General features: G+C 42.2%; 1 protein-coding gene across 3 annotated transcripts in view; it reads left to right on the top strand.

The window, feature by feature from the left end:
* fnip1 (folliculin interacting protein 1) overlaps positions 1-27,894 on the top strand; it is a 195,368-nt gene that overhangs the window by 126,235 nt on the left and 41,239 nt on the right. For all 3 annotated transcript variants that reach the window (XM_072512468.1, XM_072512466.1, XM_072512467.1), the window contains 6 exons: positions 1,658-1,729; positions 2,617-2,752; positions 9,345-9,546; positions 11,957-12,042; positions 15,055-15,201; positions 22,598-22,767. In XM_072512468.1, coding sequence (XP_072368569.1) covers positions 1,658-1,729; positions 2,617-2,752; positions 9,345-9,546; positions 11,957-12,042; positions 15,055-15,201; positions 22,598-22,767 — 813 coding nt within the window. The remainder of the gene's footprint in view (positions 1-1,657; positions 1,730-2,616; positions 2,753-9,344; positions 9,547-11,956; positions 12,043-15,054; positions 15,202-22,597; positions 22,768-27,894) is intronic.

The following is a 27,894-nucleotide window of genomic DNA, read 5'->3' as shown; positions in this document are numbered from 1 at the left end:
AAACTCGACCGGGCCGTTCCCGCCGCTTGGGAGAATCGCGGGAGGGCATCGGACCGGCGTCCCAGGAAATTTTGGCGGCCCTGGCGATTCTCCCAACCAGCGTGGGAGTGGAGAATCGCGCCCAGGTTCTATCATAACTGCGCACATGAAACGGTTATCACATTGTTGTCTGTGACGTTGCACCTGTTGTCAATCATGATGGCACATGCCAGCCTGCAGGTGATGTCATCATTTTCCTCTTGTCCGCTAGCGTCTCCCAGGTACAAAAATGCATGTTTAGTGCCTTCATGTCATATTAGCAAGCACCCATAAAGCGATATTTGGGCGTCCTACTGGTCGTCTAGATCTAACTACCTCAACTTACAGAAAATGCTAATATTATGCAACCATCTTCCATCCTGCGAACATGTTTGAACCAGTGAACTTGCCTCTGCTTGATGAGTGCGAAAATACTTGAGAGGACTGCAGCTTTCATGATTTTGTCCTTCCAGAATGCACCACAAACAGCGATGATGGAAGTTATTGAGCTTCCTTTTTAAACATCTATAAGTCATCCATTTCTCACAGCCATATAACAAGGTGCTAAGAACACTAGTCTCAAAAAACAATAGCTTGTTCCTAAGTGTGAGCTTGATGTTATTCCGTGCATGTTTAGTGAGTCGGCCAAAGGTGATAGCTGCTTTCCCTATAAGTCTCTTTGTTTCTTTCATGGGATGTGGGCATTGCTGGCAAAACTAGCACTTGTTCCCCATCCCTAATTGCTCTTGAGCTGAATGGCTTGCTTGGTCATTTCAGAGGCATTTAAGAGTCAGCCACATTTCTGTTGCATATCGGCCAGATCAGGTAAGGATGGCAGATTTTCGTTCCTGAAGGACATTTGTGAACCAGATGGGGTTACACACTAATCAACGATGGCTGGCATGGTCACTATTCCTGAGACTAGTTTTGTATTCCAGATTTATTATTTGACTTTAAACGAACCCTGGCCCCTAGGGCATTAGCCTGGGCTTCTGGATTGCTAGTCCAGTGAATTAAGATTGCTACCATATTCCCCTGTATTCTAGCCACAAGTTAACTAGCCTGTCGTAGGGTAGTAGAAGGGAAGTAAAGATGTTTCTTACCTACAAATAATGAGTAGAAAATACATTTAGTTTCTTGCAATTATTTGGCAGGAGGCTAGTTATTCAGAATTGTTTTCTGTGGTGGGAGACTTTATTTGCTCATTAACATGAGGAATCCAGCAGAGAAGATCATATTTCAACCTTGGAGTTAAAACAATATCATTATTGAATTATCTTTATTATGCGTTACAAAATGTTTGCAACCAAAAGCATAATTAGTCTGTTAATTTGCCAAGTAACATTATATAAAATCTGTCATCACAAATCATCAAAAATGCTGACCTTGATTTAATTAAATTCTGTTTTGATTTTGGTGGTGGTTGTTTAGTAATATTGGAAATTCCATTGTTGTTGTAGGCTGATAACTTGCATGTTCCTGCGCATGATGCGTCGCAGTGATTCCAGCATGTATGCTGCTTTGCACCATGTGATTGTGCAATAGTTAGTGGCTTGCCCTGTTCCACAAGTTGGTATTTTACTTGCATCCGGTTAACCTGTTTAGAGGGTAGATTCTCTCACATTCCTAATATTTATAGTTCACAGCACCCCAATGGACATGCCCAGTAGAGGAATCAATGAAGACAGAGACAGTGGAATAACGCGATCTGGTGAGAATTGAATGCGTGACTTCAACTTACAGTTGTCAACCTGAAGCAAGGCTTGTAATGTTTTTCATAATCACCTATACATAGCTCCTCGTTACATTGAAATGTCTCAAAGTACTTGTCACAATTGATTTAAATAACTGTTACATTAGCAAAAAGAAATTCTAATAAATACACTTTGAGCGACTTATTGTTGAAACTTACCATGGGTACAATGCAATCTTCCTTCACTTTGTGACATGGGAAAGCAGTTAGCTGTAACTATAATCTAGTGCAAATTAATTTAAATGGCTTCCTATAAAATGCAGAAAGCTTGAATAGTGTCAATGCTGCAAACTCTATCCCATAGAGTTTTTCAAATATTATTTGATATTTCCAAGCTGACTGCCTTTAAGGTTATTGAGCCTCGTAACAAGGTCATTTCCTTAGGTGCATAACCATCTTCAACCAAACAAAACTAATCACCAGTCTGACAATACTACAGTGAACGGGCTAAAAGAGAGGACAGGTGTGCCATGCGTTGTCCAGAATCTGTTCAGAGCAGCCCTAATAAACTGATAAAATCATTGTGCAAATTAAATTTTGGCATTGCAGGCCATGTAGGACAACGTGACTGTCCTAAATCTGCTGATGTTTCTTTTTGTAATATGATCAATTAAAAGTACAATTTTCTAATATTAAAGCAAGCATCAAAATGCATTGGTTATGTTATTGAATTCTTGTTTTCTTTTAAGATGGTAATGGAATACTTTTAAAGTAACTGCAAAAGTGATTAGTGATACTATGCAAGTTGTACCAGAATGTACTAAAATGACCTAAGCTGTGTTTTAAGTTAAGTTACATTAGCAGTTGTCAGTTAAGTCACAAATCTCTTCTGATAATGTCTGCAGCTTCCTTGAGCAGCCTGCTTATCACTCCATTCCCTTCACCAAGCTCCTCACTTCCAAATAGTTGTGCAAGCAGCTATCATCGTCGTTGGCGCCGGAGTCAGAATACTAGTCTTGAAAATGGAGTTTTCCCCAGATGGTAAGTCTGGAATTCTTCCAAAAAACAAGCAAAACTTGCTTTTCACACATTGTCATGTGAGAGTACTTTTAAGACATGGATGTTTAAGCAATGTACCTTTAAGAAAACAGTGATATCAGAGAGTGGGTGGGGCTGAGGTCAAGTCAGCCATTTTGCAGTTTAATTTTGCAGGTTTTTAGTTTCAGTTTTGAAAAGAGCTGGGTGTGTGTCTGTGTTTTGCAGTGAACTGGATATCTGCCATGAAAGACTATCTCTGGATCATTTGGGTGATTTAAAATTATAATAGTGAAGCCTTTAACCTGATGTGATTTTGTTTAAAGGTGTTAAGTCTCTTGGAAGTTTGAAGGAACATTTTAAGGAATGATTTACTGTTGCAATATTTTCTGAGTTATCTTTAAAGTAAGGGGTGTTAAGAGATCCAATGTTTATTTAAGATGTTAAGTTGAGTTCATGGAATAAACAGTGTTTTGTGTTTAAAAACCCACGTGTCCATAATTGTAATCCCACACCTAGGGAAAAAGCCGTGTGCTAGGAAAAGCAACAAATCCATTAAAGGGAGAGGTTGGTTGAACTCCATGATACATTTTGGGGTTCTGAAAACGCCTCGCCCATAACAATTGGGGGCTCGAGGGGGATAAAAGTTTTATCTATTGGATTGGCTTTTGTGAACTTAAAGACAGTGAATGATTGTTGCTTTTCCGGTGTGGTATTTTAGTTTAAATGGGGAGAGTGTTGTGAACAATGGCTCTTTCAGAGGCTCAGAAGTTTTTCGGGGTGGAGAATGTCACACGTAGTACTTTACGGACAGAAACGAAAAACAGACTGTTAGATTTGGCAAGAACATTGTAGTTCACATTACCTGACAAAATGCAAAAAGTTGAGGTAATAATGGCGGTGGTTAAGCATTTAAAGTTGCCTGAGATAGAGTTTGACTCATTGGAAATGGCAAAAATTCAGTTGCAAATTAAACAAATGGAACATGAGAAAGAATTAAAGCAACTGGAATAGGAGAGTGAGAGAGAGGAAAGAGAAAGAGAGAGAGAGGACAAAGAAAGAGAAAGAGAGGACAAAGAAAGAGAAAGAGAGAGCGAGGAAAAAGAGAAGCAGAGAGAAGAAAGGAGAAAAGAAAGAATAGCCCCAGCAGAACAAAAAGAAAAAGAAAGGGAGATACAGATCAGGGAAAAAGAGAGGGAGTTTGAACTTCAGAAAATGGCATGAAACATGACAATCAGTTAAAATTGGCAGACGTAAAGGGACACGTACAGTTGGAGGAGATGGATGAGGATAATGAGACAGAGCGTCATAGCCGAAGACGTGGAGAGGATCTATTTAAATATGCCCAAGCATTGCCAAGGTTTGACAAGAAGGAAGTGGAAGCCTTTTTCATTTCATTTGAGAAGGTAGCTAAACAAATGAAATGGCCACAGGACATGTGGGTGTTACTGATTCAAACAAAGCTGGTAGGTAGAGCTAGTGAAGTGTTTGCATCACTACCAGAGGAGGTATCTGGAACGTATGAGGAGGTGAAGAAATCCATTTTAAGTGCATATGAGCTCGTGCCTGAAGCTTACAGCCAAAGGTTTAGAAATTTAAGGAAAGAATTTGGTCAAACATGCATGGAGTTTGAAAGACTCAAACAGAGTAATTTTGATAGGTGGATAAGGGCTTTGAAAATAGACCAAACGTATGAAGCTCTTCGAGAAATTATACTTTTGGAGGAGTTTAAAAATTCAATTCCTGATGTAGTAAGAACTCATGTGGAAGAGCAGAGGGTTAAAACTGTGAGATTAACAGCGGAAATGGCAGATGATTATGAATTAGTTCATAAATCAAAGATTGGTTTCCGACATCAGTTTCTGCCGGAAAGTGGTAACGGTAAAGGTGATCTGATGGGAGACAATAAAGAGAGTGTACCTCAGATTAAAAATGAAATCCAGGAGGATGGAAAAGAAATGAAAAGTTTCAGATGTTTTCACTGGAATAAACTAGGCCATGTAAAGTCACAGTGTTGGCGGAAGAAAAGCACTGGGAAGGCTGATGTGGTAAAACAGGATAAGACAGTGGGGTTTGTTAGAGTGGTAAAGGAAAGCCCAAGGGAAGCGAAGGAGGTGCAAACGATTGTACAGCCTGTTCAAGAAGTAATTGTTAAGAAGGTGCCAGATGTCTTTAAAGAATTTACATGTGTGGGTAAAGTTTACTCGTGTGTCAGGAGGAGCAGGTAAAGAAGTCACAATTTTAAGAGATACAGGGACTAGTCAATCTTTAATGGTAAGAGATGAGGAATTATGTAGTTTGGGAAGAATGTTGCCAGAGTGTTATTATCATAAAATTGATGTCTTGATGAGAAAATGGAGACCTGTACATATGCAGGCGGATGAAAAGTGGGCAGAAGTTCATCAAGTAGTATTGCCGGTAGGGTATAGAAAGGAGGTGTTGCGAGTTGCACATAAGGTACCAGTGGGAGGTCATTTGGGAATAAGGAAAACTCAAGCTAAAATCCAGAAACATTTTTATAGGCCTGGACTACATAAAGATGCAGTTAAATTTTGTCAATCATGTCACACATGTCAAGTGATGGGGGAACCTCAAGCAGTGTTAAAACCATCTCCCTTAATACCCATTCCAGCATTTGGGGAACCTTTTACAAGGGTCCTAATCGATTGTGTAGGACCGCTTCCTAAAACAAAAAGTGGGAATCAATATCTTTTGACTATAATGGATGTGTCTACTAGGTTTCCAGAGGCCATTCCAGTACGTAATATTACAGCTAAAAGGATTGTGGAGGAGTTACTTAAATTCTTTACTGCATATGGACTACCTACAGAAATTCAATCGGATCAAGGAACAAATTTTACTTCAAAGTTATTCAAAGAAGTTATGAATATCTTAGGAATAAAACAATTTAAATCAACTGCGTACCATCCAGAATCGTAGGGAGCGTTAGAAAGGTGGCATCAGACATTAAAGACAATGTTAAGGGCGTATTGTCAAGATTATCCAGAGGATTGGGATAAAGGAATCCCATTCATATTGTTTGCAATTAGGGATGCACCTAATGAATCTACCAAATTTAGTCCTTTTGAACTAATTTTTGGTCATGAGGTAAGAGGACCACTTAAATTGATTAAGGAAAAATTGGTGGGTGAGAAATCCGAAATTACACTATTGGATTACGTGTCAAATTTTAGGGAACGATTAAATAGAGCAGGTGAACTGGCTAGACAACATTTGAAAGTTGCACAAAATGTGATGAAACGGGTCGCGGACCAGAAATCCAAAGTTCGTAGTTTTGCCAGTGGAGATAAAGTTTTAGTATTGTTACCAGTGGTAGGTGAGCCTTTAAAAGCTAGGTTTTGTGGACCGTATCAGATTGAAAGGAAATTAAGTGAGGTGAATTATGTGGTAAAAACACCAGATAGAAGGAAGACTCACCTAGTGTGTCATGTGAATATGCTTAAAATGTACTTTGAAAGGGAAGGAGAGAAAAAGGAGGTTTTAATGATTCTAACTCAAAGTGACGAACCAAATCCAGATGACTGTGAATTTGACATACCTCAAATTAAATTGGAAAATGAGGATGTTCTTAAAAATTGGGATGAATTGTTAAGTTACCTTCCAGAGGAAAAACAAACTGACCTGAAAGAGTTATTGATATCACATGGGCAAGTTTGTGGAGATAAACTGGGAAGTACTAAAATGGCTCTACGTGATGTAGATGTGGGAAATGCTGTTCCTATAAAACAACATCCATACAGACTTAATCCTTTAAAATTGGCACAGGTTAACAAAGAGATTAAGAGTGTGCTTAAAAATGGCATAACTGAAGTGGGTTGCAGTCAATGTAGCTCACCCATAGTGATGGTACCTAGACCAGATGGTACCCAACGGTTGTGTGTGGACTATAGAAAGGTGAAAGCAGTTACAAGAACAGACTCTTATCCTGTCCCACCATTGAAGGATTGCATGGAGAAAGTGGGACAATCTGCTTTTATTTCCAACTTCCAGACATGGAAAGAACATTTAAACCATCGTATGGAGTTCTTCAATCGACTTCAGGTGGCGGGTTTGGTGATGAACCTAGCCGGAAGTGAATTTGGAGAAGCCCGAATCACTTTCCTTGAGTTTCTGATACCTTCAAGACGAAGGGAAATAATGCGATTTCTTAGCATGAGTGGATTTGATCGAACAGCTGTGCAAAAGTTGTGTGGTGTGATTACTCCACTGATGGACTTGCTAAAGAAACCTAAAAAATTTTAATAGACAGCGGACTTTCAACAGGCATTTGAATTCCTGAAAGCTGTGATCCCCAATGTTCCTGGATTGGAGAATTGCAAGGGACTCTGTGGTCAGATTGAACTAAATGATCTGATTCTGAAGAGGAATGCCGAGGAGTAGAGGGATGGAGGGATCGTGCAGAGACTTTTTTCAAAGAGACTGTCAATCGAGAAGGATTTCGGTTGGAGGAAGAAGAACAAAGAAAAATGGACTATATTGTTATACCTGTTTGCATGTGGGTTTTTTTTTTTTTTAAACGAAAAGGTATATTTACTGTGTACATTTCTTAGTGGATGGTGCAAAAGTGAAAAATGAAACCATCTTGAAGTTGATGGTTTATTTTTTTTTCTTGGGGGGAGGTGTCATGTGAGAGTACTTTTAAGACATGGATGTTTAAGCAATGTACCTTTAAGAAAACAGTGATATCAGAGAGTGGGTGGGGCTGAGGTTCGATCAGCCATTTTGCAGTTTAATTTTGCAGGTTTTTAGTTTCAGTTTTGAAAAGAGTTGGGTGTGTGTCTGTGTTTTGCAGTGAACTGGATATCTGCCATGAAAGACTATCTCTGGATCATTTGGGTGATTTAAAATTATAATAGTGAAGCCTTGAACCTGATGTGATTTTGTTTAAAGATGTTAAGTCTCTTGGAAGTTTGAAGGAACATTTTGAGCAATCATTTACTGTTGCAATATTTTCTGAGTTATCTTTAAAGTAAGGGGTGTTAAGAGATCCAATGTTTATTTAAGATGTTAAGTTGAGTTCATGGAATAAACAGTGTTTTGTGTTTAAAAACCCACGTGTCCATAATTGTAATCCCACACCTAGGGAAAAAGCCGTGTGCTAGGAAAAGCAATAAATCCATTAAAGGGAGGGGTTGGTTGAACTCCATGATACATTTTGGGGTTCTGAAAACGCCTCGCCCATAACAATATTATAAAATGCTTTTCAGCATATTATATGTGCAGATATTGTATGTCTTGCCCCCTCCATCACCCAACATGCTGAGTCTCGACAACCACCATCATATCACACTGAATTATCTCTAATTGAAGCAATAAATTTTCACTCCATGCAACATCATAGGTTCTTTGATGAGTTTGTCTTCTAGTTCTCTTCCTGATGAGTACTTTATATTATGTACTGCAGTCGTTTCGTTGGAGGGGCTGGTGCGGAGGGGGGGAAGAAAAGTTGGGAAGTATAGCTGACAGGTGTGGCTCAACCAGTTTGAATCCCGCCACACACCAATTGTAAAGTGACCATTATTGACTCTCGTGATGATATCCTGACATGCAAACAAATCTGCAGTTGCAGCTGTCAAGAGGACGAGGGTGGCACCATAAAGTAAATTAAAAATTGGAGGCCTTGGAGTTCTTTCCCCTGCTCTAATTGGTGCCTTTGATACTTTTTAAAAATTCTATTTTTTAATAAATTTAGAGTACCCAATTATTTTTTTCCAATTAAGTGACAATTTAGTGTGTTCAATCCACCTACCCTGCACATCTTTGGGCTGTGGGGGTGAGACCCACGCAGACACGGGGAGACTGTGCAAACTTCGCACGGGCAGTGACCCAGAGACTGGATCGATCCCAGGTCCTCGCCGCCATGAAGGAGCAGTGCTAACCACTGCACAACCGTGCCGCCCCCGATACTTTTTCTTTTAACTTGAATTTTAAATATTCAAATGTAGGTCAAGATTTTGTACTACTTATCCTGCCAACCTGTGATCTTCCACCCATTCAATAAATGAGGCGACGCTAAAAAATTCTGGTCTTGTGTTTAAAAAATAAAATAAAATGCTGTATTGAATTGCACTGTTGATCAGTCTGCATGTCACAGAGATTTGTTTTGATACTTTTTGGGAGTGGGAGGTTATTTGGCGAAATCTCCCTTTTTCCATTGTTTTTGTTTTTCCTCTTGCCCACCCCACACTCTCTCTTGAGTCACATTCTGTACACCATCCCTGATCAAGGCAGCTGACCACCTACAGAGCTTCTGACTTTCAGCTTTGAAGCCAGATATTGTGGACTCTGCTTGTGTATCATCTGCATTTCCTGTGCTTCACTGCACACCAGTTAAAGTGATGCTTCCACTTGACAAAAGCTAAAACTTAACTGGAATAGCACTCTTCCTTTAAGGCAGTGCCAGCTGCTATCTTAAAGCACTTTTGCTGTTCTTTGCCACAAATGTTTTGCTAAATTAAGTTACTTTGTGAAGCCATTTTCACCTTGAGTTGTTAACGTTCATTGAAGCTTTTCTGTATATAATATATTAAATGCATCTGTGAGCTATAATGCTTATGAGTTTTTCTGTTTTTTTCAGGTCAATAGAAGAGAGCTTTAATATGTCTGATGAAAGCTGCAGTTCGAATCCCTCCATTGTTCGAAAAAAGAAGATTGCTATTGGCATTATATTTTCGTTGTCACAAGATGAGGAAGAGAATAACAAGTTTCACGAGTTCTTCTTTGCTCATTTTCCTCTCTTTGAGAGTCATGTGAACAGACTGAAGTTTGCAATTGAGCAGGTACTCGCGCTTCCTCCTTCTGCTAATCTGGAAGTGATGCCGTATGGTTTTGCCTGAGTCATTTGCTGGCCGGGTGCCACTTGCTGGTTCTGTTGCCTTTGTAACACCTAATCTGCTGAGAATTTTTTTTTAAGCCATGTACATCTGTGTAAAGGAAAATATTTATGATATTATTGGGGAGGGGAAATTCTCAGTGTAAAATGTAAAGCATGGTAAATGTAAAGTTTGACTTAACTGTGCTCTAGTGAAAGTAATTTCCTATCATAGTTCAATCTTTTTTTAAATGCCTCGTGAGGTGACGGTGGTATGGGTAGGAAGGGAACATTATAAATCAGCGTTTGCACCCTTGTCTACTTCTAGATCTGCCTTTATTGCACATTATGCCCCATTGAGAACTCTAATGCCTCAGCCAGCCTTGCTCTGGAACTGGCTGCTAGCCAGTGCACGTGAGCAGCCTGATTGACCTATACCTCCATGTGGAACGAGAAGCAACTAGTATCTCTTTTAAACTGCTGAATTCAACTCTCACTGTGGAAAGAATCTCAGACATATACTTGCCTACTCCACTCCAATATGAGCTTTGCAAACTTTGTTGCACCCTCGCTCCATTCTTGGATTTAATAAGCCAGCTGTTACCATACACAGAGACTTATCACTATTGTCAGCTACTCATAAATCTGCAACAGTCAAGTTTCTGTTTACCCCATTTAGAAGTGTATGTGTTCCCAACTGGGGCATGTCCAGACCGCTTAGGCCTAGGTTGGCAGAGCTGAGACCTTGAAGGATCTGAAGTATATATGGGGATAGGGCAGAATTTTAAATCAGCTAAAATTGTACTTGCCATTAGAACATAGCACAGAAAAGCTTCCTGCAGGACTGACCTACCAAATAGAGAATCGGTTATCTAGGGTAAGGTGGGATGAACCCTGTTCTTCAGTGACGAGCTTACCTCACTCAGTTCGCATTTACCAGGCTAACTAGTCTTGTCATGGCTGCCTTGGCAGACAATTAATTTGCTGTTTCAAATATGGAATTACAATTTTGTCACAAATTTCTAATTGCCATTAGCAAACATATCAACTCTGAGCCAGTGTACCTTGAGAAAGGCCCAGATTTTCTGTCCCACTTTTGTCCCAGAGGCTTGTCACTGATTAATTCATTAGAAATCTCAAAATTGTGGGTTTGAGACCTTGTTGAGGGTACAGCAAGAATTCAAAGCTCCTCCAGAACAACATAGAGCAATATGACTCACTATTTTTTCAAAAAGTAAATGCATTGCCACTTTACTCATAGATACAACTTGAACAGTTACCACATCCTGTTGAATGAATGTTACACCATTTGGAGTTCTGAAGCTCCCATTGCAGCTTGCTTATCTGCGATCCATTCATTGTACTTAATGAATCTGGTGTGCTCTCTTGCCTGCCTTCCAGCACCCGTCTAGGTGCAAGTGCTTTTGGCAAAGAGCTGTACTTGTCATTGCCTCTCTCCAGAACCCTTTTCTTCTCAATTGCTTTCTTTTCCCTTTGGCTGCAAATCCATTTCATGTCTTTGTGCTGGATCTTTTTGTACAAGGCAGAGGGAGCTCTTGCATTTCATACTTGGGAATTCTGATCAGTAGAAAAAGACTATTTGGATTTCTGTCGAATGCACCACAAACCGAAAGACTAGTCCAAAATATCCTTTGCCACTTCTCAATATACCACTGTCACAGCCGACTAAATGAATTCAATGCTTTATTAAGTCTACTAACAATAAAATATTATCCACCAAAGATAGTGCCACAATTTTGTTGTGGTTTACCATGTCTCAAGTGTCCTAAGAAGACTCGGCAATAATTAACTAAATGTAGTGGGGTGGCACAGTGGTTCGCACTGAGGCCCCACTGTGGCAGGGACCTGGGTTCAATTCCAGCTTCATGTGGTTGTTTGTACGTTCTCCCCGTGTCTGCGTGGATTTCTCCGGGTGCTCCGGTTTCCCCCCACAGTCCACAGATGTGCAGGTTAGGTGGATTGGACATGAGAATTACCCCTTATGTTAGGTTAAGGGGTTGTTGGAATAGGGTGGAGTGCTCTTTCAGAAGGATGGTGCTGATTTGATGGGCCGAATGGCCTCCTTCTGCACTTAAGGAAGTCTGTGGATTCTAGTCACTTTTCGTCCATAACATCTTACCCTTTCATAGACCTTGGACCTGGTTGAAATCCCAAAACCTGGGAATGTATTCCCTTGTCTCTAGCTTCTTCAAGAGCTGCATAAATCTCTACTTAGAAAATCAGTGAAAACCATGTAAGTAGGCTTTTCTGGAACTTTTGCAATCGGGAATAAAGCCATAACCTTCTCTAGAAACGAGCAGGAATTTTGCATGTTTGGACGCACCTACTGAACACAGTTGTATTCTTGTTCTTTTTAGGCGATGAAAATGAGAAATAGAATTTCTGAGACAAACCAACGTATTCTGGGTCACTATAAAATTGGAGATGCTTTAAATGAATTCAGGTGACTATTTTGATGTTTATATACAGTGGAAATTTATTTTTTCAGCCTCTATTGTTTAAGAATGCCTCGCAGATTGCCAGCATCACACTAATTGGTTGTAAAATGCTTCGTAATGCTGAAAACATTCATTTTTGAACCTTTATTGCCCTCTGATGTGATCCTTGACCTCTTGTTTTTGTAAATTGCATGTCTGCCTATTTATCCAGTGGTAATATATTGGAATGACACATCATGGTTATTCGTCAAATCAGTGTTTTATTTTAGCATGTGGCCAAAGCAATCGCAGTGGTGATGAAATATTCCACGTAAGAATGCTTATAGTAGGTGCTGTGGCAGGGGGACTGGAGAAGGGGGTAGTGTCGGCAGTTTACGTGGCTATTTTGGGAGAGGAGAAGGTACCGCTGGATGGGATCAAAGCAAAGTGGGAGGAAGAGTGGGAGGAGGTATGGAGGAGGTGTTCTGGAGTGAGGTGCTCCGGAGAGTAAATGCCTCCACCTCATGCGCGAGGTTGGGGCTGATACAACTGAAGGTGGTATCTAGAGCGCACCTCACAAGGGAGAGGATGAGTCAGCTCTTTGAGGGGGTAGAAATGTGTGTGAACGTTGCAGGGGTGGCCCGCAAACCATGTTCATATGTTTTGGTCCTGTCCAAAGTTGGAGGATTACTGGAAGGAGGATTTTAGGGTAATCTCTAAAGTGGTGCACGTGAAACTGGACCTGGGCCCTCGGGAGGCCATATTCAGGGTGTCGGACCAGCCGGCGTTGGAAACGGGTGCGGAGGTAGATGTTGTAGCCTTCGCCTCGTTGGTCGCCCAATGGCGGATCCTGTTGGGATGGAGATCAACCTCTCCACCCTGTTGCCTGGCGTGGCGGGGGGGGGGGGGCCTGCTGGAATTCCTGACTTTTGAGAAGGTCAGATTTGAACTGAGGGGAAGGATGGAGGGGTTCTACAATTCATGGGTGTTATTCATTATGCACTTTCGAGAATTGGATTACATAAAGCATTGGCGGGGGGGGCGGGTTATGTGTTAATGGTGATGATGGGTGATCCATTTTTGTTATTTATTTATGTTAACATGCAGGCTGATGTTTGGGGGTTTGGTGGGAGGATGGGATTATTGTTGATATGGGAATTGATATTGCATTCATTACTGATTATTGTTTATTGGTGGGTGTAAATTTGGGAGGAAATGTGAAAAAGGAGAAGTAAAATATTTTTTTTTAAAAAGAATGTTTATAGTGTTGGCATAATATTCCACACCTAGCATCCTGTTTATCTACCAAAAAAAGTTAGCATGTGGATAAAATACAAACTAAATTGTGAAAGGCATGATGAATTCTGATGTTTGGCCTCCTCGATGGTGGTAAACTGAATCCTGTAGCAATATTGCTCAAACACATTGTTGCTTTTCCCTTGAAGAATTTATAAGCTATAAAACGGCCATGATTTGTTTATTTGAAGTTAATGTTCCCTCTTACTCTTTGCATTCCCTGCCCCTTCAACAATTCCTTGGGTTGCATGTGATTTGCCACCCATGATATTCAACGGGTCAGCTGCTGCCAGGGTTTTCTTCCTGTCATTTTGCAGCTGCTGCTGATGTATCAAGAGTAGTCTGAGGTGAAGTATGTCTTTTTGTACTATATGCGTGGTGCAATATTTATTCAATTGAGGGCAGCTTCGCAAACCAGAAATAGAGTTTTGTTCAAAAGTCTCGCGTAACAGCTAAATCAAGGTGGATTTAATGGCCACAGATCAATTATGAGTGTAGTTATTGTGGTTGTAATTATTGGGATTAAAAACACCCAACATCTATAGGAAAAGTGAACACGCCATAGTCAGTGGCTTCTTCTGAAGAATTCTTCACAGGATCTACCACATAGCATGCATCTGCAATGGAATATTCTTAAACAGCACCGAATGAGATACTTCAGTATCTGGCTATGTTAATTAAGTGCAGACACTTTGGTTGAGGGCTTGTTCGGGGTTTTGTCCTTCAATCAGAGATTACCTTACCACTGTCACAACCTCCTGAGATCCCACGTGTCAGTTATTACCTTGGCTATAAATAGCATTCCAGCAATGAATTGCTGCAGTCCTTTGAAACTTTCAACAAACTTTGTTTTAGCTGGAAGGCTTTCTTTGAATTCTGCATGAGCTGCATTAAAAAATATGTATCTGGGTCTTCGGTCAGATGCTGAGCTTTGTCACCTGGACAAGCTACTGTAGCAGAGGGGTTTAAACTTGAGAAAATCATTTCACTTCCTGTATTTTTGTTACGTTATTATGTTTATCAACGGGAAAAATTTATTACATGTTTTCAATTTGAAACAGCTTAAGAGAATTGCCACAGTTGTGCTGACTTTTTCCAGTGAGTTTGTTTTTGGATGAAAGACTTAAAAATGTTTGAGATGCAGCTTTCCATTCTACCAGTCACATGTCTGCTGGCCCAGTGCCAATGGAATTTGATAACTGCCAGGGGAGCATATATTAGTTTCAGCTTATGCCAGGGACCGTTAAGAATAGCAGGTTGTACATTGCTTGCTGTGAAATATAATCCGCTTTCTAAGCACAACAAATACTTCCAATATATTGTACACTTGGGTAACATTAGAAGACATTGGGCAGGACAGCTCACGTTAAGTGATTCCAATGGGTGTCCCACACTGGAACAAGCTGCCCAAGGAACCAGTCGCAGCCCCATCAAAAATCTTCAAGACCCATCTTTAGATCATTTTCATTTTAAAATTTCCATTATCAGCGTGACCATTTCAGAATGTTTTAGTCCGCACTGCCCATTTAAATGTTGGTTGAATACGCTTATTTGTCTGATGCTGACACAACTAAAGCAGAAGGATGTGAAGAGGCCAATTTTCCTTTTGTCTTCAGATCAATAGCTAATATGAGAAAAGTCATGTACAATTTCTGTATTTTCTGAAGAAAAATTGCTTTGCTCAGATCCCAAAGAAAATTGATCTTTTTTTCCTCTTTCCCCCTCCCATTTCCCAAAATTAGGACTGCGATACATAATCTTTACATAATGCCAAGGATTGTAGAACCTGTATGGTTAACCATGATGTCGGGAACACCTGAAAAAAACCTGCTTTGCCAACAGTTTATGAAGGAGTTTGCTTTACTAATGGAACAAACCTCAAAGAACCAGTTGAGTATTGAGGGGGTTGTCCGCAAGCTGGGAAGGAGAAAAATAACTATGTACCGGTGAAAGGTCGCCGATTTGAAGCATTAACTGCGTGTCTTTCTCCACAGAAGCTGGTTAATCCGCTGAGTATTTCCAACATTTTTATTTCAAAATTATTGTGTACAGTGTTTGCAAGAAAGAAGCACGTGAAATCAATAATCCATCAACTGCTTAACTATTGTTGGTCAGATGTTCTTTCTCTGACTTTTGATTTGTTTCAATATTTAGTTGCCTGGAGGAAAGTTCAATTTTGTTTTTAAAACAACCTTTATTAATATGTGTAATAATGGGCAGAGGTCCGGCCCACTGCACTTCACCTTATAATGGCGCAGTCATGGGGGAGGCATAAAGTGAGGGTCAGATAATTTTCAGTGGGCAAAGAGGCAAAATTGGAGTCTGATGCAGTTGAATGCCCCTTGTGCACCATCCAGTGGTGGAGTATAAAATTGCACTTGTAAAGGACGAAGAGTTTATCACTTGCCTGCTTTCCTCTTTTCAACCAAAGAATAAAGCAGGAAAAATCACGAGAGAAAGTAAAAATCTTAAATGTTCTCTTTTGAGTTCAAAAGAGTTTCCAACCCTCAAGGATTTGCTTTTCATACCCTGTTTGCAGACAGGAGTTAGCACCGTTGTTTGCTACTTTTCTTGCTGCTACTTTTAACCTAACTGTAAGGAGACAAAAGGAGAAAATAAAACATACATTTTAATTTTCAATTCTTGCTGTGAAAGTGCCCCGGATTCTTCAGAGCCAGCTAGGTTTGGGGACTCATCATATAGGATTCACGAGAATGGTTCCAGGGATGTGCAAAGATGTGCAGGTTAGGTGGATTGACCATGCTAAATTTTCCCGAAGTGTCCAACGGTTAGGTGGGGCTACAGGGATAGGGCAGGAAATTGGGCCTCGGTAGGGAGCTCTTTCGGAGGGTTGCTGCAAACTCGATAGGCCAGATGACGACCTCCTGCACTGTAAGGATTCTATGATGAGGAACTTCAGTTACAAAGATGGATTAGAAAATTGGGACTATTTTCCTTGGAGTAAAGAAAGCTGAGAGGAGACTTGATAGAGGTATTCAAAATCATGCGGGATCTGGACAAAGTAGATAGGGACAAACTGTTCCCACTCATGAGAAGCAGAGGGCAAAGATTTAAAGTAATTGGTAAAAGAAGCAAAAGTGATATAAGGAGCAAAAGTGAAATAAGGAAAAGCTTTTTCATGTGGCAAATGGTCGAGGTATGGAATGCAAGGCTGGGAGTGTGTGGAGGCAGGTTCAAAAAGAAATTAAACAGTTATCTGGAAAGGAAGAATGGGGCTATGGGGAGAAGGTGAGAAAATGGCACTAAATGAATAGCTGGTTTGGAGAGCCAGTGCAGAACATGATGCTGAATGGCCCCCTGTCTGTAACAATTCTGTGATTTGCAAGGATTAATTTGAATCTTCTGGTGTTCATTAGTGATGCCTAAAAATACAGATTTGTATTACACAAATGTGAATAATTATTCTCTTTCCTTTATTATTCTGGGTAACAATTGATTTTTGTTAACTTTATGATGACCACGATTCCCCTCTCCTCTCTTCCATCCACCCTGCCTCCTTGCCACCTTTTGGGTGAGCGGAAGAACTTGACTCCAGCACCTGGATGGGTGACCTGTTTTCAAGATAATCAATGAGGTATCCACCAACCCAGGGAAGAAGTCTTCCTTCGTGTTGGTGAGCGCATGGACTTCATGTGGGAGTGGCTCCTTGGAGCATTGGTTTTCAAACTGGAGTGCATGTCTGGATCCTGGCTGGTCCACAAGTCATCGGACTTAGTTCGTTTGGGTGAACTTTAGATGCTGACAATCCCCAAAATTTAATTTCTATATTTGGTGATTTACTGTGACTATGCAAGAATTAAAATTTCTTTCTGGATCTCTCAATCTCACTATTTAATTTGCATTGCTGACCCTGTCTTTCAGACATTCGGGCAGAAATGTTATTTATTCATTCGTGTGATACGAGTGTCGTTGTCAAGACCACCATTTGCTATCAATCGCTAATTGCCCTTGCGAAGGTGGAGATGAGTTCCCTTCTTCAACTGCTGCAGTGCATGTGGTGAAGGTACTCCCACACTTCTCTTAGGAAGGTAGTTCCAAGATTTTGACCCAGTGACGTTGAAGGTTCAGCAATATATTTCCAACTCATAATAGTGTGTGAGTTGGAAAGAAATCTGGAGAGGATGATGATCCAGTGCCCTTGTCCTTGGTAGAGATCACAAATCTGGAAGTTGCTATTGAAGAAGTCTTGGAGAATTGCTGTAATGCATCTTGCACTTGATAAGAAACTTTGACAAGATACCTCATGGTAGACTGGTACAAAAGGTGAAATCACAGGGGATCAGAGGCGAGCTGTCAAATTGGAAACAGAACAGGCTTGGGCACAGAAGACAGAGGGTAGCCGTAGAAGGGTGCTTTTCTGAATGGAAGACTGTGACTAGCAGCATTCCACAGGGATCAGTTCTAGGGCCTTTGTTGTTTGTGGTGTATATAAATGATTTGGAAGAAAATGTAGCTGGTCTGATTAGTAAGTTCGCAGATGACACAAAAATTGGTGGAGTTGCAGTTTGTTATGGCCAGGGTTTAGAAAACTTCAGAGTATATCATGGAGTTCACCTGACCTACAACTGTTTATTGATTTTGGTTACGATGAGCACAAAGGTGTGCCTTTCAGGTGTTATTCAACAGAGGCTTAAGCACTTTTAATCAGAAACAAAGTTTGTTCTACAAATTTAGTTAACATTTTTATAAACACACACAGTAAGCATTTTCATCCAACATAAGTACCCCACATAGCTACAGTGCTCTATGTATAACCCTTAATAAATTCCCCCTTTAGCTGTTCCAATTTAATAACAAGCTCCCATAAACCAGAAAACCCTTTTCAAAGGTGGGGCCCAGCCCACAGCACTCAAGACCTGGTATGGGTGCTCCTGTTTCCTTTCCAAAACAGCAGGTTTGAATTTTTTCCAGAAAACAGTTATTTCTTTTCAAGTTATCAAGCAGTCTGGAAACTGCTTTTAAAATGCATATCGAGAAAAAACCTTCATTCAACCTGCACAGAACAAAACCAGTTCAAACACAAAGCAAAAGTAAAACCAACACCCAGAGCCACAGCCCAGCTCCACCCACACAATGACATCACTGAAGCCATGTGATAAGACAAAAACAATTCTTAAAGGGACACTTCCATGACAAGTTAGTGAAGCAGATTGTCAGAGGATACAGCAGGATATAAACTGGTTAGAGTCTTGGGCGGAGAAATGGCAGATTGAGTTTATTCCGGATAAGTGTGAGGTAATGCACTTTGGAATGTCCAATGAATGTAGGAATTACACAATAAATGGTAGAACTGTTGCAAGTACTGACGGGCAGAGAAATCTGGGCATGCATGTCCACCGATTACAAAAGTGGCAACGCATGTAGATGAGGTGGTCAAGAAGGCATATGGCATGCTGGCCTTCATCGGTCAGGGCATTGAATATAAAAATTTGCAAGTCATGTTGCAGCTGTACAGGATCTTAGTTAGGCCTCATTTGGAATATTGTGTACAATTCTGGTCACCACACTACCAGAAGGATGTGGATGCTTTGGAGAGGGTACAGAAGCGGTTTACTAGGAGGTGCCTGGTATGGAGGGCATTAGCCATGAGAAGAGGTTAGATAAACTCAGTCTGTTCTCCCTGGAATGACGGAGGTTGAGAGGTGACGTATTAGAGGTCTATAAGATTGAGTGGCATGGACAGAGTGGATAGTCAGATGATCTTTCCTAGGGCAGGAGAGTCAAGTACTAGGGTACATAGGTTTAAAGTGCATGGAAAAAAGTTTAGAACAGATGTGCGAGGCAAGTTTCGTACACCGAAGGTGGTAAATATATGGAACGCGCTGCCTGGGGAGGTGGTGGGAGCAGGTACGATGGGGACATTTAAGGGACATCTAGACAAATATATGAATAGGGTGGGAATGGAAGGATAGGGACTCCGTAAGTAAGTGCATTCGGTTTTAGTTTAGTCGGGTACCATGTTCGGCACAGGCTTGGAGGGCCAAAGGGCCTGTTCCTGTGCTGTATGGTTCTTTGTTCTTTGAAACACTGCAGCCACATCTGCTGGTAGCAGATGGGGCCAGTCTGACAGACAGCGTTGTCCTGGATATTAAGTTTCTTGAGTGTTTTTAAGCTGTACTCATCCAAGCAGATGAAGAGCATTCCATCACACTCCTGACTTGAGCATTGCAAATGGTGGAACGGCTTTGGAAGTCTGGAGGTGAGTCACTCATACCAGTTGGCCACCGAGTTTGTGTGTCTGGCACAGTTACGTTTCTGAACCATGGTGACTATAAGAATGTCAATGATGTGGGATTTAACAATAGTTTTACCGTTGAATATCAAGGCCTGATTGTTAGACGTTTTTCTTGGGGATGGTCATTGCCTGACACCTAGTGGCACAAATCTTTGCAATTTATGAGCCCAAACCTAAACGCTGCGTGGTCATGGACTGTTTCGATCCTTGCGAAGATGAATGGAGAGAACACTGCAATTCACTACCAAATGTTCCCATGCCTGACCTTGTGTTGGAGGAAAGATCATTGATAAAGCAGTGAAGATGGTTGGACCTAGGACACTACCTTGAGGAACTCCTGCAAGTAACAATGTCTGGGGCTTGAGATGATTAACCTTGAATAACCAGAATCATTTGCCTTTGTACTAAGTATGGCTAGCTAGTGGAGAGTTTTCTCCAGATTCCCACTGATTTCAATTTTGCTATGACATCTTGATGCCACACTTGATTAAATGCTCCCCTGATGTCAGGGGCAGTCACTTTCACCCACACCCCTGGAATTAAATTCTCTTGTCTATGTTTGGACCAAGGTTGTAATTAGGTCTGGAGCCAAGTGATCCTGAGGAACCCAAACTGAACATTGGCATGTTCAGTGCTGCTTGATAGTACTGTTGACAACCCTTTCCATCACTTTGCTGGTGATTGAGTGTAGACTCCAGAAGATTCACTCAACTAATTCTTGGGGTGAGGGTGTATCTTATGAATAAAAGTGGAACAGTTTGGACCTATACCCATTGGAGTTTAGAAGATTGAGAGATGATCTTAATGAAACATACAAGATCCTGAGGGTCTTGATAGGGTGAATACCAGGAAGATGTTTCCTCAAGTGGGGGAGACTAGAACCAGGGGACACAGTTTAAAACGGAGATGAAGGGATACATTTTTTACCTGATGATCTTTAGCATGTACAATCTTCTTTCGCAGGAAGCATTGGTGGCTCAGACATTGAATTTACTTGAGACTGAGTTAGAAATATTTTTGACAGACAAGGGAGTCTAGGATTATGGTGGGGCAGTCAGGAAGGTGGAGTTGAGACAACAATTAAATCAGCCACAATCTTATTGAATGGCAGAGCAGGTTCAACGGGCCAAATGGCCTTCTCCTGCTCCAAGTCCTATGTTCTTTTGATCCTATGTACTGATGGGACAGTAATTGGCCAGACTGGATTTGTCCTGTTTTTTGTGGACATGACATATCTTGGCAATTTTCCACTATATCAGGTAGATTCCAGTCTTGCCGCTGTACCTCAACAGCTTGGCTGGAGGCACGACTAGTTGTGAAACACATTTCCAGCACTACCGTTGGGATGTTGTCACGGCCAATATCCTTTACTGCAACCAGTGTCTTCAGCCATTTCTTGATATCACCAAATTGCCTGGACTCGATGAGTCAAATGGCCTCCTTCTGTGCCTTAAATAACTATATGTAAATGACTGAGTTTGGCATCTGTGATACTGGGGACCTCGGGTTGGTCAAGACAGACCACTAATTTGAAAGTTCTGGCTGAAGGTGGATGCAAATGTTTCAGCCTTGTCTTTTCATTCACACACTGGGTTCTGCCTTCATTGGGGATGGGGATGTCAATGGAGACAATGACTCCTGTGAATTGTTTTGGTTGTCCCATCACCATTCATGACTGGATGTGACAGGACTGCAGCGCTTTGAATTGATCTGCTGGTGTGGATTGCTTAGCTCTGCCTATCGCATGCTGCTCCTGCTGTTTAGCATGCATGTAGTCCTGTATCGTATCTTCACCAGATTGACAGCTCACTTTTAGATGTGCCTGCTCCTGCTTGTGGCATACTCTTCTACAGTCCTCATTGAACAAAGTGATGTCCACTGGCTTGCTGGTAATGATCGAGTGGGGGATATTCCAGGCCTTGAGGTTACAGATTGTGGTTGAATACAATTCTGCTGATGCCATCTCATTGATCCCCAGTTTTAATTTGCTAGATCTGTTCTATATTTATCCCAGTTAGCACAATGGTGGTGTCACGCAATGCAATGGAAGTAATCCTCGATGTGAAGAGGAGACTTTATCTCTGCAAAGACGCTACCGTAGTCATTCCCTTTAGTGCTGTCATAGACAAATTCATCTGCGAAAGAGGACAGGCAAAGATGAGGCCAAGGAGGTTTTTCCCTCTTGGTGTTCTCACTATCTGCCGCAGGCCGCAGATATGTCCTTTAGGAATCAGGCAACTCGGTCATTAATGGTGCACCACGCCCCCTTGGTGATAAAAATTAAAGACACCTCCCCCACTGCTAGAGTGCCCTTGTCACTGTCGATGTTGCCTCCAAGTGGTATTCAAGATGGAGGAGTACTGATTTTATTCGCTGTGTGATGGGGTTAGATGTTAATTCGTAGGACATTTCCTTGCATATTTTATCTGATGCCATGAGACTTCATGGGACCTGGAGTCAATCGTGAAGAATATCAGGGCCACTTCTTCCTGACTTGCATCTCTGGTGAGTCCGTCTTGCCAGTGAAACTGGACGCACCCAGGGATGTTTTGGAAATGTGTAGGACATTGGCTAAAAGTGTGATTCTTTGAGTGTGACTGTCAGATAACTAATCTGATGGGCAGCCCTCCTACTTCTGGCACAGATCACCGGATAGTATTGAGTAGGCTGGGTGTGGCGTTATCTTGTCTGAATCTATTGCCTTGGTCGATGCCAGGTGGTCCACCCAATTTTATTATAATTTTCAATAGTAGTCTGACCTGAGTAGCTTGCTAGGCAGTATGTAAGTATTTGTAGGAGTTCTTGGGACCACAGAATGTCCTAGACTAACATAGGGAACTTGATAAATTGGGGTTTGAACCTCTATCCCTCTGCTGTAATGCCATCATTTGTACCTCAGTTGTGCATTTCCTCTTTGCTCTGAGACAAAAAAATGGACTTCCTGTTTAATGTACAAATTCCATTTGAAAGTAGAATTAATAAATGTGACCTGTCTGAATTGTTCAAATGTTTTTCTTTTCTTTAATCAGGTTTCTGCCAGCCCTGATAACTGCTGTCCTCACAAATCATCTTGCCTGGGTCCCAACAGTAATGCCAAATGGTCAACCACCTATTAAGATTTTCTTGGAAAAACATTCCTCGCGAAGTGTGGATATGCTATCAAAGTCAAACCCATACAACCCCCTTTGGGCCCAATTAGGTAAGTCCTACTCTGCAAAGCATGTTTGCGAATGTAGCATCATTGGGAGATGTGGGTAGATTGGGCTTGAGTTTGCATTTATTTCCACCAGTTAATTCAGCACTGTAAATACTTGCATTGATATAATGCCTTTCACAACCGCAGGATGTTTCAAAGCACTGCACAGTCAATTAAGTACTTTTTGAAGAGTACTGATTGTTGTAATATAGATAAGTGGTTGTAATTTTTAAAAATAAATTTAGAGAACCCAATTATTTTTTTCCAAATAAGGGGCAAGTTAGTGTGGCCAATTCACCTACCCTGCACATCTTTTGGGTTGTAGGGTGTGAGACCCACGCAGACACGGGGAGAATGTGCAAACTCCACACGGAGAGTGACCCGGGGCTGGGATGGAACCCGGGTCTTCGGCACCATGAGGCAACAGCGCTAACCACTGTGCCACCGTGCTGCCAATAAGGGGTTGTAATGTGGCAAACAAATGTAATATAATGCAGCCTGGGCAGAATTTCCCGAACCGGCGAAAAAGATCAGGGAATTTTAGCGTGAGTTTTCACCCAAGCTCATGTTTTCTGCAATTCTATATGCGGTTCAAAATATTGGCTTCTGCAAAGATCAGTGCTTGGCTTGGGCCTCAGCTATAAAAGTCTATATCAATAACATAAATGAGGGGCTGAGTGTAACAAATCCAACTTTGATGACGATACAAATTTCGGTTGGAAAAGTAAGCTGTGAGGAGCACACAAGAGTCTGCAAAGTGACGTAGGCAGGTGAAGTGATTGGACAAACAAGTGGCAAATGTTGTATAATGTGGGGAATTGTGAAATTATCCACTTTTATAGGTGAAATGAAAATGAAATGAATAGGTAGACTGGAAAAGCAGAATATATTTAAACTGTTAGCAGGAGACAGTTAATGTTGAGACACACACAGGCATTGAGTTGTCCTAGTACATATATCACAGAAATGTTAACATGCAAGCACAGGAAACAATTTAGAAGGTCAATGATATGTTAGCCTTTATTGGAGAAGAGTTGGAATATAAAGTAAAGAACTCTTAACATTCATCTTGGACTTAGTGATACCTCACCATCAACACTGTTTTGAACTCCTTACCAATGAAGGATATTATACTTGCCTTGTAAGTGATTCAGCAAAGCTTCACTACATTGATTCCTGAGAGGGGGTCGTCATACGAAGAGAGATGGAGTAGAATGAGCTTCCGTTCTCTGAAATTTAGAAAGATGTACGGTGATCTTGTTCAAAGATTTTAAATTGTTAGAAGGCTTGACAGTGTAGATGCTGAGAGGATCTTCCCTTTGGCTAGACAATCCAGTACTCTCAGGGTAAGAGATTAAGGGCAATGTTCCCTCCAGGCGACACAGCAAAGCAGCAACCTGAGAACTGCCACACAAACTGTGAACAAGTTATCCCCTCAAGTTAAAACTTTAAAAAAATTTAACTCACCCATGCATTTTGAACACACACTAAAAACTATTAGAGGTTAGACATGAAATAAAAACGGAAAGTGCTGGATAAGCTCAGCGGGCCTGGCAACATCTGTGGAAAGCGAAACCGAGTTAACATTTTGAGTCCATCGACCCTTCCACATAACATGGTTGTCCATTTAAGACTTGGATGAGAAATGTCTTCGCTGAGGAATGTGAATATATAGAAATCTCAGAGGTCTGTCAATGCTCAGTTTTTTTTAGTATATTCATCAATTCAATTGTAAAAATTGTTGGGTGCTGAGGGAATCAGGGAAATGGAAATAGGACAGGGAAGTATAATAGTAATAATAATAACCTTTTATTGTCACAAGTATGAAGTTACTGTGAAAAGCCCCTAGTCACCATATTCCGGCGCATGTTCAGGTAAACTGGTACGGGAATTGAACCCGCGCTGCTGGCCTTAATCTACATCACAAATCAGCTGTCTAGCCCACTGAGCTAAACCAGCCCTATGTGAAGTTGAAGTCAAAGATCAGCCAAGATCTTATTGAATGGCAGAGCAGGCATGAAGGGTCCTGCATCCTCCGCATCCTCCCCCTATTTCTAACAATCTTAATATAATTCACCCAAGTCAGGCCTCGTTTACAAAACCTGCAACAACCCCAGTTGGAATTGTAAAATTTTGTCGATTACACTGATTCAGAAAGTTTCTTCAAATTGCATTTATTTTCTTTTTTTTAATTAATTTAGAGTAGCCGATTCTTTTTTTTCCAATTAAGGGGCAATTTAGCGTGGCCAATCCACCGAGCCTGCACATCTTTGGATTGTTGGGGTGAGACTCGCGCAAACACTACGAGAATATGTAAACTCCACACTGACCTGGGACCGGGATCAAACGCGGGTCCTCAGCGGGTGAGGCAGCAGTGCTAATCACTGCACCACTATGCCGCCCGGGTTTATTTCCTTAGATGCATTGGCTATTAGTGAGCAAATTTAAAAAGCTTAATAATAATAAAATATTTAATTTACTAAGAAACTGATTATACCAATAAAACAAATAAATGGTCCAGTAGTTCTTTTTAGAAGTTATTTATAGTGATTTTTAAATCGGCTTACTCACTAGTGGAGGACTGGACACCAATTATTAACGACGCTTATTTTTGAGTGAAGTTATTTTCAGTTGTATTATTCAAACTGCACTATGTACTGCCTTTTAAATATATCAAGAAATACATTTCAATGGAAAGACAAAAAAAGTAATGGTTTGCTGTATTTTGTTACTGGATTGCACAGATCCGTGGAAAGTTTGACGGTTATGATTATGCAAATACATTTTAGCAGAAAGTTGAAGTTCTCACTGACCAGTGCAATTCCAAGCAGATTTTGGGTGCAATTTTCTGATTTACACCGAAAGTGGAAACCCTATCCCATTATCGTTTTAAGAATGAAAAGTCAAATATAGAATTAGGAACAGGAGTTGTTGAAACTCCGGTGTGACTACGTCTCTATTTCTATGCTCTGCGTGGCTGTGGCTGCTCTCCTTTTAAAAAAAAAATATATATATATATATATATTTATTCAAATTTTTCAACAACCCCCCCCGCTGACCCGTTCACCACCTTGGACGTAGTCCTCACAAAACCCCTCCAAAACCCATCCAGCACCGGGCACAACCAGAACATATGGACATGATTTGCTGGGCTCCCCAAGCACCTCCCACATCTGTCCTCCACCCCAAAGAACCTACTCAACCTCGCCCCTGTCATATGCGCTCTGTGAGTAACTTCGAACTGTATTAGGCTGAGCCTGGCGCAAGAGGAGGAAGAATTAACCCTATTCGGGGCATCAGCCCACAGACCCTCATCTATCTCCTCCCCGAGCTCCTCCTCCCGTTTGCCCTTTAACTTCTCCACCGAGGCCTCCTCCTCATCCTTCAGCTCTTGGTAAGTCGCCAAAACCTTGCCTTCTCCAACCCATACACCCAAAATCACCCTGTCCCGAGTCCCACGTGCCGGAAGCAGCGGGAATTCCCTCACCTGCCGCCTCACAAACGCCCTCACTTGCATGTACCTGAAAGCATTTCCCGGGGGTAGCCCAAACTTCTCCTCCAGCGCCCCTAGGCTCGCATACGTCCCATCGATGATCAGATCCCCCATTCTTCTAATCCCTGCCCGATGCCAGCTCCGAAACCCCCCATCCACCCTTCCCGGGACAAACCGATGGTTCTCCCGAATCGGGGACCAACCCGAGGCTCCCACCTCGCCCCTGTGTCGCCTCCACTGCCCTCAGATCATCAGCATCGCCGCCACCACTGGACTCGTGGTGTACCTTGTCGGCGAGAGCGGCAGCGGTGCCGTCACCAGCGCCCTCCGGCTCGTGCCCACGCAGGACGCCATCTCTAGCCTCTTCCACGCCGCCCTCTCTCCATTACCCACTTACGGATCATCGCCACATTGGCTGCCCGATAATAGCCACACAATTTTGGCAGTGCCAACCCCCCCCCCCCCCCCTCCCTGTCCCTGCTACGCTCCAGAAACACACACTTCACCCTCGGGGCCTTATTCACCCACACAAAACCCATGATGCTCCTGCTTACCCGTTTGAAAAAGGCCTTGGGGATTAAAATGGGAACGCAGTGGAACACAAAGAGAAACCTCGGGAGGACCGTCATTTTGACCGACTGCACCCTACCTGCTAGTGAGAGTGGCAGCATATCTCATCTTTTCCAATCCTCCTCCATCTGCTCCACAAACTGCGTCAAATTGAGCTTGTGCAGGGCCCCCCAACTCCTAGCTACTTGGATCCCTAGGTACCGAAAGCTCCTTTCCGCCCTCTTCAGCGGTAGCTCGTCTATCCCGCTTCCCTGCTCCCCTGAATGCACCACAAAGAGCTCACTCTTCCCTATGTTGAGTTTACACCACGAAAATTCCCCAAACTCCCTAAGGATCTGCATGACCTCCACCATCCCCTCCACTGGATCCGCCACATACAACAACAGGTCATCGGCATACAACGACACCCTGTGCTCCCCTCTTTCCTCCCCCCCCCCCCCCCCCCGGACCAATCCCCTTCATTTCCTGGACTCCCTCGCCGTGGCCAGCGGCTCAATTGCCAGTGCAAACAACAAGGGGGATAGGAGCACCCCTGCCTCGTCCCCCGGTACAGCCAAAAGTACTCCGACCTCCGCCGGTTCGTAGCCACACTCTCCACAGGGGCTCTATATAGCAGCCTGACCCAACTGATGAACCCCTCCCCGAACCCAAACCTCCGCAACACTTCCCAAAGATACTCCCACTCCACCCGATCAAAGGCCTTCTCCGCGTCCATAGCTGCCACTACCTCTGCTTCCCCCTTCACCGAGGGCATCATAATCACATTGAGGAGCCTCCGCACATTTGTATTTAGCTGCCTATCCTTCACAAATCCCGTCTGGTCCTCATGAATCACCCCCGGGACACAGTCCTCAATTCTCGTAGCCAGCACTTTCGCCAGCAACTTAGAGTCAACATTGAGGAGCGAGATCAGTCTATACGACCCACATTGCAATGGACCCTTGTCCTGCTTCAAGATCAAAGAAATCAGCGCCCTGGACATTGGCGGGGGCAAGGTCTTCCCCCCCCCCCCCCCAGGAAAATTCCCTGGCCAGCGGCCTGGCAAACCTCCATGGATCCACTCCCCC

Source organism: Scyliorhinus torazame, chromosome 7, assembly GCF_047496885.1.
Source record: "Scyliorhinus torazame isolate Kashiwa2021f chromosome 7, sScyTor2.1, whole genome shotgun sequence".
Taxonomy (NCBI): domain Eukaryota; kingdom Metazoa; phylum Chordata; class Chondrichthyes; order Carcharhiniformes; family Scyliorhinidae; genus Scyliorhinus; species Scyliorhinus torazame.
The sequence above is the reverse complement of the archived record's forward strand: the minus strand, read 5'-3'. Positions and strand labels throughout refer to the sequence as shown.